This window comes from Bison bison, unplaced genomic scaffold (assembly GCF_000754665.1).
Source record: "Bison bison bison isolate TAMUID 2011002044 unplaced genomic scaffold, Bison_UMD1.0 scf7180017864180, whole genome shotgun sequence".
Lineage (NCBI taxonomy): Eukaryota > Metazoa > Chordata > Mammalia > Artiodactyla > Bovidae > Bison > Bison bison.
Window position 1 is genome coordinate 15709977 of NW_011494752.1, and position 12467 is coordinate 15722443.

At 52.4% G+C, this 12467-nt stretch overlaps 1 protein-coding gene across 1 annotated transcript in view; it reads right to left on the bottom strand.

Moving 5' to 3' along the window:
- Window positions 1-12467, bottom strand: part of CHD3 (chromodomain helicase DNA binding protein 3) — a 23530-nt gene that overhangs the window by 8948 nt on the left and 2115 nt on the right. The window contains 22 exon segments of the mRNA XM_010843206.1: window positions 1-125; window positions 661-778; window positions 1385-1516; window positions 1749-1890; window positions 2024-2197; window positions 2355-2476; window positions 2735-2872; window positions 3242-3442; window positions 3597-3788; window positions 4188-4287; window positions 4654-4785; window positions 5505-5716; window positions 6239-6442; window positions 6634-6867; window positions 7190-7383; window positions 7548-7698; window positions 7856-7986; window positions 8218-8501; window positions 9884-10008; window positions 10266-10436; window positions 10905-11017; window positions 11580-11685. Coding sequence (XP_010841508.1) covers window positions 1-125; window positions 661-778; window positions 1385-1516; window positions 1749-1890; window positions 2024-2197; window positions 2355-2476; window positions 2735-2872; window positions 3242-3442; window positions 3597-3788; window positions 4188-4287; window positions 4654-4785; window positions 5505-5716; window positions 6239-6442; window positions 6634-6867; window positions 7190-7383; window positions 7548-7698; window positions 7856-7986; window positions 8218-8501; window positions 9884-10008; window positions 10266-10436; window positions 10905-11017; window positions 11580-11685 — 3501 coding nt within the window.

Consider the following 12467-nt stretch of genomic DNA (forward strand, 5'->3'; position numbering starts at 1 on the left):
CTGGATATCATTATGGGGGTTCCAGTCTGAATCGAAGATGATGACAGTGTCAGCAGTGGCCAGATTGATGCCCAGGCCTCCGGCCCGGGTGGAGAGGAGGAAACAGAATTGTTGGGCCCCATGAGCTGGGAGGCAAGAATCAGGAGATCAGGCCTTTCTTGTACTCAGCAGTTCCGGCTACCTGCTCCCAGATATTCCCTGACTACAAACAACAATGCCTTCAACTCACAAGCCCAGGTGGGGGCTTCCCTGGTGGCTCAGTGGTAAAAAATCTGCCTGCCAATGCTGGAGACACAGGTTCAGTCCCTGGTCTGGGAAGATCCCCCAACTAACTCAGCCTATGCTCTAGAGCCCTGGAGTCACAACTACTGAGACCCCATGCCGCAGCTACCAAAGCCTGAGTGCCTAGAGCCTGTGCTCCACAACAAAAGAAGCCACCGCAATGGGAAGCCTGAGCACTACAACCAGAGAGCAGCCCCCACTCGCCACAACTAGAGAAAAAGCCAGCAAAGCAATGAAGACTCAGCACAGCCATAAATAAATATTTCAAAAAAAGAAAAAGCCAAGGTAATTGACATCCTCTCAGGCCCACACCCTCCCAGGGACCCAGGCACAGGTCTCTCAGGCTGTGTACACCCAGCAGGACCAAGGCCCCCTCACCATTGAAGCGGTCAATGGCCTCCTGCCTCAGGGCACCAGTGATGCCGCCATCAATGCGCTCATACTTGTAGCCCTCGTAGTCTAAGAAGTCCTCCAGTAAGTCTAACATTTTGGTCATCTAGAGAAAGAGAAGAGGCAGGAGTCTAGAACAATGAGGCGGTGGGCTGCACTGTTTGCCCTGTCCTTTACTCTCCCTCAACCCCAGTCCTTACACCTGTACCCCTGCCCTGTCATATGTACCCCTAGCTCCTCCTGGGATACCCTGTCATTTTCTCTTGATTTAAGACCATTTCTCCTACAGCAGAGGTTCTCCTCTGACACCCATAACACGGTTGCAGGGAAATCTGTGAACCCCCTGAAAATCTGTACAAGATTGTCTCATCATGTGTGCAGTTTTCTGGAGAGCAGACCCACAGCTTTCATCAGATTTCCAAAAGGTCTGCACTCTCTTCCTTCCCTAGGAAGATTAAAAAACAGTCCCAGCCCCAGAGACTCCTTTAGGAGGCAGATGGCTCGCCCTCCCCCTTCTCCCCTTTTGGCTTTAAAGAAACTGGACTACAGCTTCCAATGGCTTGAATCAAGAACACGGATTGGAGGCCAAGATGAACAGAGCTGTTCCAGAAACCCTTAAGGGTGTAACTGCCTAACCTTTCATCCCGGGGCAACCACAGGAACGAGGGAAGGGATTATCTGATGGTGAGGAGGAACTACCGGCACGGGTCACCTGCGAGAAGATGAGCACTCTGTGTCCTTGCTCTTTCAGCTTTCGCAGCATCTTCTGCAGCAGCATGAGCTTCCCAGACGCCTTAATAAGTGCCCCACCCTCATAAGCCCCACTGGGAAGTTTGGGGGACTCCTGAAAAAAAAAAGGCAGGGAAAGAGGAGGAGGAGAGGGTCAGGAAACACACCCTCATATTCTGATGACGTCTAGAAAGCTGGAAGCCCAAATCCAGGCTCCACACCTTTGCAATTACTACTCCTCTCAGAAATCTAGTCCCTGGCCTCCCAGCTTAGCTCCAGCCCTGCACTCTTGGCTGCTCCTGTTTCCAGACAGCCAGGCATTTCACCGTCCCAGCTCCCGTATCTACCATAGCAGCCACAGGAAAGAGGTACGGATGGTTGCAGCACTTCTTAAGATCCATCATGATGTTCAGCAGCGACACCTGGTTCCCACCACCTCGTGAATTCAAGGCCTCAAAATTTCGGGTCAGGATATACTTGTAGTATTTCCTAAAGCCCAGGGTAGGTGCACAGAAGAGACACAATAATGGAAGCAATTGTGAGGTTACATTTGGTCACCGACGCTTGCAAAGTTGTTACCACATCCTCAACCCTGGTCCAGGGAACCCGCTCGGCATCTCACTTCTGCATGGGGCTCAGCTCCACGCGAACGATGAGCTCTGTTTTGGCTGGCATGTTCTTAAAGACATCTGCCTTGAGCCTCCGCAGCATGTGTGGCCCCAGCAAGTCATGAAGTTTCTTAATCTGGTCTTCTTTGGATATGTCAGCAAACTCCTCCAGGAAGCCCTCCAGGTTGCTAGTAGCCAGAAGGAGATTAAAACATGAATGGGCGTTGGTTCTTTGCCCCTGACCTCAGGCTCTAGTCTTCACTTTAGATGACTCCTGCACGCTCTCATTTTCTCAGACCCTCCACCTCTCCTCTCTGTAGACCACCCTCCTGAGCCACCACTTACTTAAACCTCTCTGGGGTGAGGAAGTTCAGCAGATGGAAGAGCTCCTCCAGATTATTCTGCAATGGAGTCCCTGTCAGCAGCAACTTATGATCTATCTTGTAGCCATTGAGGACCCTGAAAAACTAGAAAATGGGGCAAGGAAAAGCAGGAGAAAGGGTCCATCAGTGGCAAGCAGCTGGCCCTCGGCTCTCCCTGCCTCCAGCTCCTACTTCCTTCAGGATCAGATGCCCTCGGACCCCTAGTCCTGTCTTGCTTCCAAACTGGACTTCTCCCTGCACTGCCTCCTGGGCTGCTGAAAGTCCCCCAAGCTTTGTGTTTTAGGATAGGGGCAAGTAGGAGTCCAGAGCCTCAAGTTTCTGAGGCCTGGGTACCTCACTCACCTTGGACTGGTTGTTCTTGAGCCGATGGGCCTCATCCACCACGAGACAGGCCCAGCGGATGGAGCCGAGAGCTGCCTGATCAATGGTGATCAGCTCATATGATGTCAGGAGAACATGGAACTTCACCTGTGCCTCCCTCTGTTGACAAAACCATGGTCCCTGTGGCTGCCAGCCTGCACCCGAGCATCTAGACCCCTACCCCCATTCTCTACCCAGACACCCTGTCCTGAGACTCCCAAAGGCAGCTGGTAGTCCAGGCCTCCAACCTTGACTCCACGCAGGGACTACAGGATGTGGCCCCCAAGCTTCCCCCACCTGTCCAGTTCGAAGCAATCCATGAGTGCCCCCGGGAATAACTTGCTACATCTCCAGGACTGGAGAGCAGAGGCATGAGGGAAGGTGGGGGAAGGAGGGAGAAAGCTGAATGAGGAATATAAGAAAGTTCTGGTTGGGGCAATGAAATGACAGATCTGAGGACTTTGGAGGACATGAGGTAGGGAGTCTGACCTTCATCTTAAAAGCTTTCTTGCCACCTTTGATGGCGTTGTCTTCAAAGGAAAACTCATTCTCACGAATGATGGCTCGGCTGTCCTTGTCACCCGTGTATGTCACTACATAGAACTTGGGTGCCCACATCTGGAACTCCCGCTCCCAGTTGATGATGGTGGACAGCGGGGCACTCACCAGGAAGGGACCCTTTGTGTGGCCCTGGGAGTGGAAGGTGGGGAGAGGGAGCCCCATTAGTAGAGGCCTGCGGTTGTATACCCAACTCCACTGCCTGCCACGCCCCTCCCCTAGTCCTCTGCCCTCACCCTCCACTCCCACCTTCCCCAGTCCAGGCTAGGGCCCTAGGAGCCAGCACCTCCTTATAGAGTGAGTAGAGGAAGACGATGGTTTGTATGGTCTTGCCCAGCCCCATTTCATCAGCCAAAATGGTATCAGTGCCCTGGGCCCATGAGAAGCGTAGCCAGTTCAATCCTTCCAGCTGATACATGTGTAGTGTGCCTCCTGTGGCTGTGATGAAGCGTGGCTGAGTCTCATATTTCACTGTAGGCTGTAGAATCAAGTCAGAAAGCTCAAGGGAACCAGCAGCCACTCATCTGGTCCTGGTCTCGTCCTCCCCGTCCCTGGCATTGGTATCAAGTAGGATTGCGAGTCCCTCTCCTCTGGCCTGAGCTTATGAAAAGTTCTAGTCTGCAGTGCCTCCCCCTTGTTCCTTGAATCAAGACCTGGGAGTACTGCAGGGAAGGAAACGGCAAAAGAGGCCTGTGTACAGCTGTCCCTGGAGACTCTTATTCCTGTGTGCAAATCCCCAGTAAACCTAGGGCAAAGCTGACTGAAGGAAGAGCTCAAAGAAGCTGTGGAACCTATGGGATGTTCTGTCAGAAGCTCCCAGGAAATCTTCGATCCCTGAGGCTCCAGAAATGAGAGACAGGCCAAGTGGAGGACTTACATCGTTAGTAGGAGAACTGGGAGGCCCATCACCCTGCAGCTCCTTCTTCTTCTTCTTATACTTGCGGGGCTGAGCAGGGTCCTCCCCCATAATTAGTTCTCTGGGAAAAGAGTGGGTCTGAGTGAGACTGGGGCCTTGGGACCCCCATCTTCTGAAGCAATTCCAGACCTACTTCCCACTTTCCATAATCTGGATTTTCATACATTTCCTTTCTCCCAGGTTCTTTAGCCTCACCCCTTGGATTTCAGCTCTAGAGACCACCCTCCCGACTCCTCAGCATCCTCTTCCCCATGAGTCAGGCTAGATCTTATCTCTGTTCCTCACACTGCCTCTTTATGGACCCCACTGCAAACAACCCAGCCCCAGCTCCCATTACCCTAAATTCTAGACTGAGTCTGTCCCTACTGCACCTCATTTAATGCCCCCACCCTCAGACGCCCTCTAACCCACGATCTGGTTCACTCACCGGTGTCTCCAGTAGCTCTGCTTGTGGTCTTCATATTCAGGGATGTTCATTTCATCTTCCTCCCATGTGGACTGGTCATAGGGCAAGTCCCTCCATTTCACTAGATAGTGGTAATTCCCCTTTTTATCCACACTGTGAAGAGGGAAGCCAGAATAAGAGGCAGGAGGAGAAAAATAATGTGTGTCACAAGTAGAAAAGAGTCATAATAAACACAATTATCAATTAACACACAGAATTTGTCACCTAATCTTCAATGGTGGGCCTCTGAAAGGGAGTTTAGAAAGGCTGAAGGACTATCCTAACTTTTTCCAGATGACTTCCTAAAAATCAACTATCACAAAACATCCCCAGCTTTAATGTCATTTGTTCATCCAATCAATATTTACTAAGCATCTACTACATGCCAGGCACTGTTCCAGGCATAGGTGATTCAGTAGAACTAAGCAGACAAATGACTGATTCCCATGGAGCTCACATGCTACTGGAGAAGACCGTGATGAAACAGAAAAATAAAAAGACAGTAAAACATTGGTAATGATAGGTACTATGAAGACAGAAATACTAGAAACATTGGTCTGTATAAATCATGTTTTGCTTTTATCACATCCAAATCCCCAGACTCCTGTGTCATTTCTTAAGCTGTTCGAGATTAGAGGAAGCAAGGACAAAGGTGTTCGTGCTGGGCTGGACTTTTTTCCTGGTTTCTCCCACCTCCATAGAGAAAACAAAGCCAGAGAGGCTGGGGCTGTGGTGGGAATTACCCAGTTAGGTCAATTATCTAACATGGGGCCATAATGCAACAAGAACAGTGGCAAAACCCAGGTCGGCCTTCCCGTGGACCAAGGGCTTACCTGTGGTTGATGATCCGGTGGACGGTCATCCACTCTGGCTTGATGCCAAAACGATAGTACTTCTCCTCCATCTCGGCGTAGTGTGGGTCCTTCACCTTGCGCTTGTCACTCTTGCCATCGTCCTCACCAGAGCCATAGTCCAGGGGTGGGGGCTCATCCATGTCATTCTTCCGTTGGTAGTTTCGGTACATCACCAAGTGGAAGATTTCCAGCTGGTGGGGTACAGAGGAAGGAAGAGATAGTCCCGACATCCTGAGGGGACACAAGGAGCCGGGGCAGCGGCCGGCAGGGGGAATGGTACAGGAAAATGAGCCATGGGAGTGGTGGGATGAAGGACACAGAAAGTTAAAGTCAAAGCAAGAAAATGAGTAACATGCAAGAGAACGGAGTCTGAGACAGGACCTGAGTGAGGAGGTAATAAGTAAAACGAGGAAGGAACAGGTTATTAAGACTAGGGGTGTCCGTAAAACATGGTTAAGATAGATAAAGGGTAAGACATGGGAATTAAGGAAGGCTAAGGAAGGCTCCGTTACACCTCAGGGGAGGAGTCTAACAGAGACTGAGGGAAAGACAGCCAGAGACCAAGAGACCCAAGTATGGAAACTAAGAGAGCTGGTAGGGTCTGGGGGCCAGAGACTTAATATGAGGGACAGAAGACGGGAGAAGAGGTGGGTGAGAGAGGGAGAGCAGCAGTGAACGGGGCCACAGGAGACGGGACAGAGACACCCTTGTACCTGCAGCTCCTTGGCCCAGGAGCAGTGCCAGTAGGACAGGCCCACCCACTTGACAAAGAACTCTCGCTCGGATCTGCCTTGAAGAGGTCGTGGCGGTGGGGCATCCGGATTCCCGTCTGCCTGCTGGGGGGCTGGCATGGCCACGGGTGGCTCTCCCCACCGCCAGTGCAGGATCTTCTGCACACGGCCTTTCAGCACAGGACACTTCGGGGTGGATACAAACAGGAAAGAAAGAGGCGTAAAGAGCCCCTCGTTAGAGTAGGAGGGTGGGGGAGTCCCACAAGGGAATCAAAGGTCTGGTGTGGGGAGAGAAGAGAAAGAGCCGGACGTTTGGGCCCCAAAGATGGAGGAAGAGTCAGGGCTGACAAGAAACCCTGAGAGACGGGTCCACTCACGGTGCATCGGGGACACAGCCATTCGCCGTTGGGGATGTCGGGCAGCGGGGGATTCAGACAGTGGATGTGGTAGGAGGAGATGCAGGCGTCGCAGCACAGCAGCTCCCCGCCGTCCTTGCACACGCGGCAATACTCCATGTGGTCATCTTCTTCCTCCTTCTCCCCTTCCTCCTCCCCCTCCTCTTCATAGTCTTCCTCCTCCTCCTTGGCTTCCCACTGGACCCCCTCCTTCTCCTGGGAAGCCAAGGACAGACAAGGACACAAAAAAGAAGATAAGGAGTGAGAATGGAAGACAGAGACCAACCAGGAAGCCTAGATCCTAGAAGTACAGAGAAGATTGGTGGGAACAAACAAACAGGACACCTCAGTTTTCAACAATGCTGATTTGGTGGGGCCAAGGGGATGAGGGAGAGGAACACACAGGATCCTGGACCCTTAAACATCTGTTGCTGAGAGGCCCAGGCAGCTGGGAGTAGGAAGATGACAAATGATATCACGGAGGAAAGAGATGGGGGAGGCGGTCGCTGAGGGGCGAAGAGGCGGCTCCAGTACTCACACAGTGAGGGCAGCTCCACTTGCCCTCAGGAGCCCGGTCAAGCTCAGGATCAAGGCAGACGAGGTGGTAGGCACGAGGGCAGGTGTCACACAGAATGATCTCCCCACCCTGCTGGCACACCTCACAGTAATCCTGGTGATCTGTCTCGTAGCCGTCAATCTCCTCCTCCCCAGCCACAGCGGGACAGCCTAGAACTGTCATACACCCGAGCGGAGGCCAAGGGAGCCAAGAGAAATGAATGGGGGAGGGGAGAGAAAGAGAAAAGGGTTGAATAAAGAAGTCACAACTGAAAATAAGGACAGCAAAGGAATGAGAGGAAAGTTAACTGTCAGGGCCACACACAGCTGATGCCCCTCACCCTTCTTCTTCTTCCTTCCGGGCCGGCCTCGTTTTAATTTCTTGGTGCGGATGGGGCCATCGGGGCGGCCTGAGGCACTGTGGACACTGCCGCTGTCCAGGTCTGATTCCTCGGCCTCCGGTTCAGGGCCCTCGTCACTCTGCAAAACATACTGCCCATAGCCCCATGGCTGTCAGGGGCGCTGGCTGGATTCCACTCCCCTCCCCAGGCCTTGGGCTCCCACTTCAGCTGTCCTCACGGACCCATGTGTCTGGACCCCGGGTCCCTGACCACCCCCAGGAGTTTAACAGACCAGAGGGGCCTCTCACCGAGCCGCCCTTCTTTCTCTTGCCACCCAGAAGCCCTAGCTTGATTTTGAGTGGTGCCATCTTCTTTCCCCGAAGCTTCTTGCGTCCGTCGGGCACTCGGGGGCTCTTACTCCGCCGCTTGTGGCCTGGACCTGAGTGAGGAACGCAGGTGAGGGAGAAAAGCCTGAGGTCACGATATCCTGGAATAAGGGAGGCCATGAAGGTCTCTGGGCCTCTTAGTGGGCTATGGTCTTACTGAGACCCTTCCTAGGAAGCACTTTTCCAACCACCAGGGCCAAGGAGACAAGCATTCTGGACTACAATTTGAGAACATGCAGTCTGGAAGGTGGGGTGACAGCTGTTCGACCTAGAAGATTTCTTACCTTTGCCCTCTTTGGTTTTGGCTCTTCGGATGGGTGGGGGCTGGATATCAGCAGCAGGGGGTGGTGGAAGGGTGGGGGGTCCGGAGGGTGCTATGGGGGTGGCCGAGGAGACAGCAGCTGACACCTGCTCAGCTACAGCTGCCGCCGCTGCTGCCGCTGCCGCTGCCACAGCAGCCGCCGACCCCTTGAAGGGGTTGTTGGCGCTGAACTCTCTCCACTTGGCCCCGAGAATGGTCATCATCTTAGACATTGGGATCTTAGGATTCTTCTTAGCAATGAGGGGCCTGTAAATACAGAGGCAGGAGACTCGGACCCTTCACAGATAGATGGTCAGGGAATACTGCCATTTCCCTCAGCAATAAAGTCAATGTACAAGGTAGGGTTCCTGGGTAGTGTAAACATGTTCTCTCATGAGTAACATCAATTTTAAAGTAAACAAATAATAAGTTTTTAGAAGTTTAACAGAACAAGAAAAACATATGAAAGAACAAAAAAGAAATAGGCAAAATAAAATTTAAATGCAGATTAAATAGGATAAAGCCAAAAGATACAAGATTACCAAAAATGCTCTACTTCTGACAACTACTTTACAGTTCCTAAAACACTTCACACACGGTATCTTATTCCATCCTCACAACACTACTAGGAGCTGTTACGGTTCTCTGTGTTTTTCTCATGAGTTCCACAGGCCTTGATAGAACCTAATGAAGGGTCCCATTAGGTGGAGTCTGATGGGTCACACTTGTTCTGCTCTGAGGTGGGTATTAAGCTCTTGTGAGGACACAGGTGACCCCGGTGCTGACAGAAGCACTGTCTTTGGGAGAGAAGCTGTAAGACACCAGGACTAATGACCACTACCAGGGACTGAACTCTGCCGGGCCCCAGAATATGGAATGGGCTGAGCTTTCCATCCACCACCCCATCAAAACCCAACCAAAGTACCCACTTAGTCCCTTCAGTCGTGTCTTGACTCTTTGTGACCCCTTGGACTATAGGCCCCCAGGCTTCTCTGTCCATGGGATTCTCCAGGCAAGAATACTGGAGTGGGTTGCCAGTCCCTCCTCAAGGTACATACTATTTGCCTATTTTACAGAAGCAGAAACTGAAGATCAAAGAAGTGAGTTGCCCAAGAAGCACCAGGACCTGAATTTTAGCAGGCTGTCTCCAGAGCACTGAAGGGCTCTGCTAAAGTGCCTGCTTCCCCAAAGGCATCTCTACTGTTCTCTCCACTACTTTAGAAGCTATTGACTCGCAGGTCCCACTCTCAGCCTGCATCCTCCATTACTACTGCTGTCTAAGGGAAGGGCAGAGAAGACTTGATAACTGAGGAAAGGAAACTGGGAAACACTGATGCCACCTCTCCACTCCAGTCTGAAGAAAAGTCAGGCAGGGTAAACTGGAACTGTTAAGAGCAGAGAGGGCCATCGGTCACCAGAGTTTTCTAACCTAGCCGTGGAACTCTGATCCCCAGTGAAGAGTTCCTGACTAGAGTGCTTGGATCCTGGGAGTCCAGGAATTCTCTGAAATTACATGTGGAATTTTGTGTGTCTGTGCTGTGAATTTCTCTGGAGAGCCATTTTTTAGCTTTCATCAGATCCCAGAGGGGTCCAGGGCCTCCCCCAAATTAAAAGCATCGGCTCGTGAGGGCTCCCCAGCCCTACCATACCTCATGAATTGGCTGAAGGCTTTGTAGTTGGTGAGTGTGTGGTAATCTTCCTCGGAGAACACATGTTCCACGTCCTCCAGGCCCCAGGTCAGAAGCAGGGTTGCTGATGACTTCTGTTCCACTTGCTAGGATACCAGGCTTCTGTTAGGCAGGTGCTCTCCCAGCTCCAGTCCTGGACTCCCCCTGGCCCCTGACATGCCTCTCTGCCCACCCACCAGCTTCTCTGGGCTTCCAGTTTTCTGCTCCATTCCCAGTCCAATCCCACTCCTCATAAACCACAGCCTCTCCATTTGTCACCCTGCTCGCCCAGGGCTCTCCCTCCCTTACTCTTCAGGCTTGTCATTGATACAGATTTCTCCCCTCACTCCCCAAATCTACTCACCTTTTGCCCTCCCTCTCCCTCCCCTTTTTTCCGCCGCTTTGTCTTCTTCTCCTTTTTTTCTCGGTGCTTCCGTCTCCGTTTCCGACCTGGTCCGGTTCCATATTCACTGCCTCCACTCTCTGACTTCTCCCGGTACTCATCTCGCTCAGAGCCAAATTCCTCCTCGCTGTCCTAAGGGAGAGAAATAAAAATACTATTTTTTGAGCCCTAGCATGTGCCAGGAACTCCTCCTAGCACAAAATATCATCATCTCTTTTAAACTTCACAACAATCCTATGAGACAGCAACTAATCTATTTTTATCCACTTTTTTTTTGTAGAAGAAACTGAGGCACAGAGAGCTAAGTAAGCTGCCCAAGAAGACAGAGGACTGCTGGGCTGTGAATTCATGCAGTCTACCTCCAGTGCTTCCAACAGCTTCTCGTGCTGCAGGGCAAGTAAAGTCGACAAAAGGGCTCTTCACTAGGATGGGTCCCAGACCTGGGAGATACCGGCTAGCAGGGGTGGGGGTGGGGGCAGGTAGAGCGAGTCAGGTCTCCCTGACTTCAGGGTTCCCATGGCAATCAGGCCCAGAGAAATCATAGGTCTCTGGGATGGGTCTCCAAGCCTCACTGTAGAGACAGGCGTGCGTAACACTTACAAGCTTCTTGCGTTTCCGGGGCTTTCCTGGCTTGTTCTCCTTCTGTTTCTTAGGTCCTCGCTTTCTCTTCTTCACGCCCAATGCTGAAGGCAGCAGTCGAATGTCATCCTTATCTTTGGAGCAGACAGCACCGGAAAACCTAAGCCTCTAGGCTCCCAGCCTCTGCAGCCCTTTTCCTCCCTCACCTCCTTGGTTCCTGCTCTCTAGGAAATCCGGCATTAACTCTTCCAAACCTTGCGTCCCTTTGCTGGACGCAAACACAGAGTGTTTCGAGTACTCTGGGATGCCTGGGTTCTGAATGGGAGGTCAGGGGTCAGAAGAGGAGAGCAGCCAAACCACTCCTGTCTCTCCCCTCCTACTAACAAGGGACCAGGCTCTAGGCCATGGGCTCTGACTGTGGCAGGGCCTTTTAGTCGCCGCCAGGGCTCCTCCTGCCTTCCCCTTCACTTAGCCAGCTGGCATCCTGCCCAGGAACTGGGGAAGCCATGCCCAGCTGCTGGCCTGGCCTGACCCCAGCACTTGGAGTGGGGAGACACAAGCTGGCAGCTCCCTAAGCCAGATGCTGAGAAGGCAGAGCCAAAGGTGGACACCTGGGCTCTCACACTAACACCCTGGGGCCCTGACATCCTTTCTGTGAGGAGTGAGGCCTCTATTTACACTTCCTCAGATAATCACCCAGACTCCTGTCACCCCAGTATAGCCTTGGAGGAAAAGAAACCCTCAGTCAGCCATGTTCACTTCTGGCCCACAGGATCTTGGTGTCTGGCTCCTTTGTCACTCCCTAGCCCCACAGGAGAAGGTCTCCACAATTACCTAAACATCCCTCCTCCTCCCAAGCAGCCTCGATTGTGCCTTCAAATCTACATCCACATCCCTGTTCCCTTTGAGAACTCAGGCACCCTACCCATTGTCCCCGGGTCTCACCCCTTGCCTCCAAATGTAGTCTCAAGCATTCTAACCCATTCCTATCTAAGCAGTATGGGAGACCCACACAAAGACACTGGACAGGCATAGACACACCCCTCAAATGCATTCTCAAATGCACAAGCATCACACAAGCATCCCATACTCATGAGCACAAACCCAGAGGACAGTCTGTACATGCTTTTAGCAGGGTTAGGTCCCTGGCTTTCTCTCCAGATGTCCCTGTCAGACAGGCTGGGGCTGGTTCTTCCCAGATGTCCCCCTCTTCCCATTCTCCATGACCCCTGCCACACTGTGGAGGCTTAGGGTTCAGAGAGTAACTATTTCAGGAGGAAGACACAGCCGATGCCACACAGAAGTGAGGCCCTGGTGTGAGGCCTCCCTCCCCCAGCAAGCACTAGACTAACCAGCCAGACCTGTCCTGCTCAGGCAAAGGCAGCAGCGCTGGAGGGGAAAGCCTGCGCAGGGCCCAGCCCCTTGCTCTAAGACACACAATCCTTTTCCCTACCACAGCCAAGGGAAAATTAGCCACAATTTACACCGGAGGCCTCGGTTTCCAGCGCCTCAGAATCGCGGCGCCTCCTTCCTTCAATGCCACTTCTCCTCACAGCTCCGGCATCCTGTGCCCTGTCGCGCGGG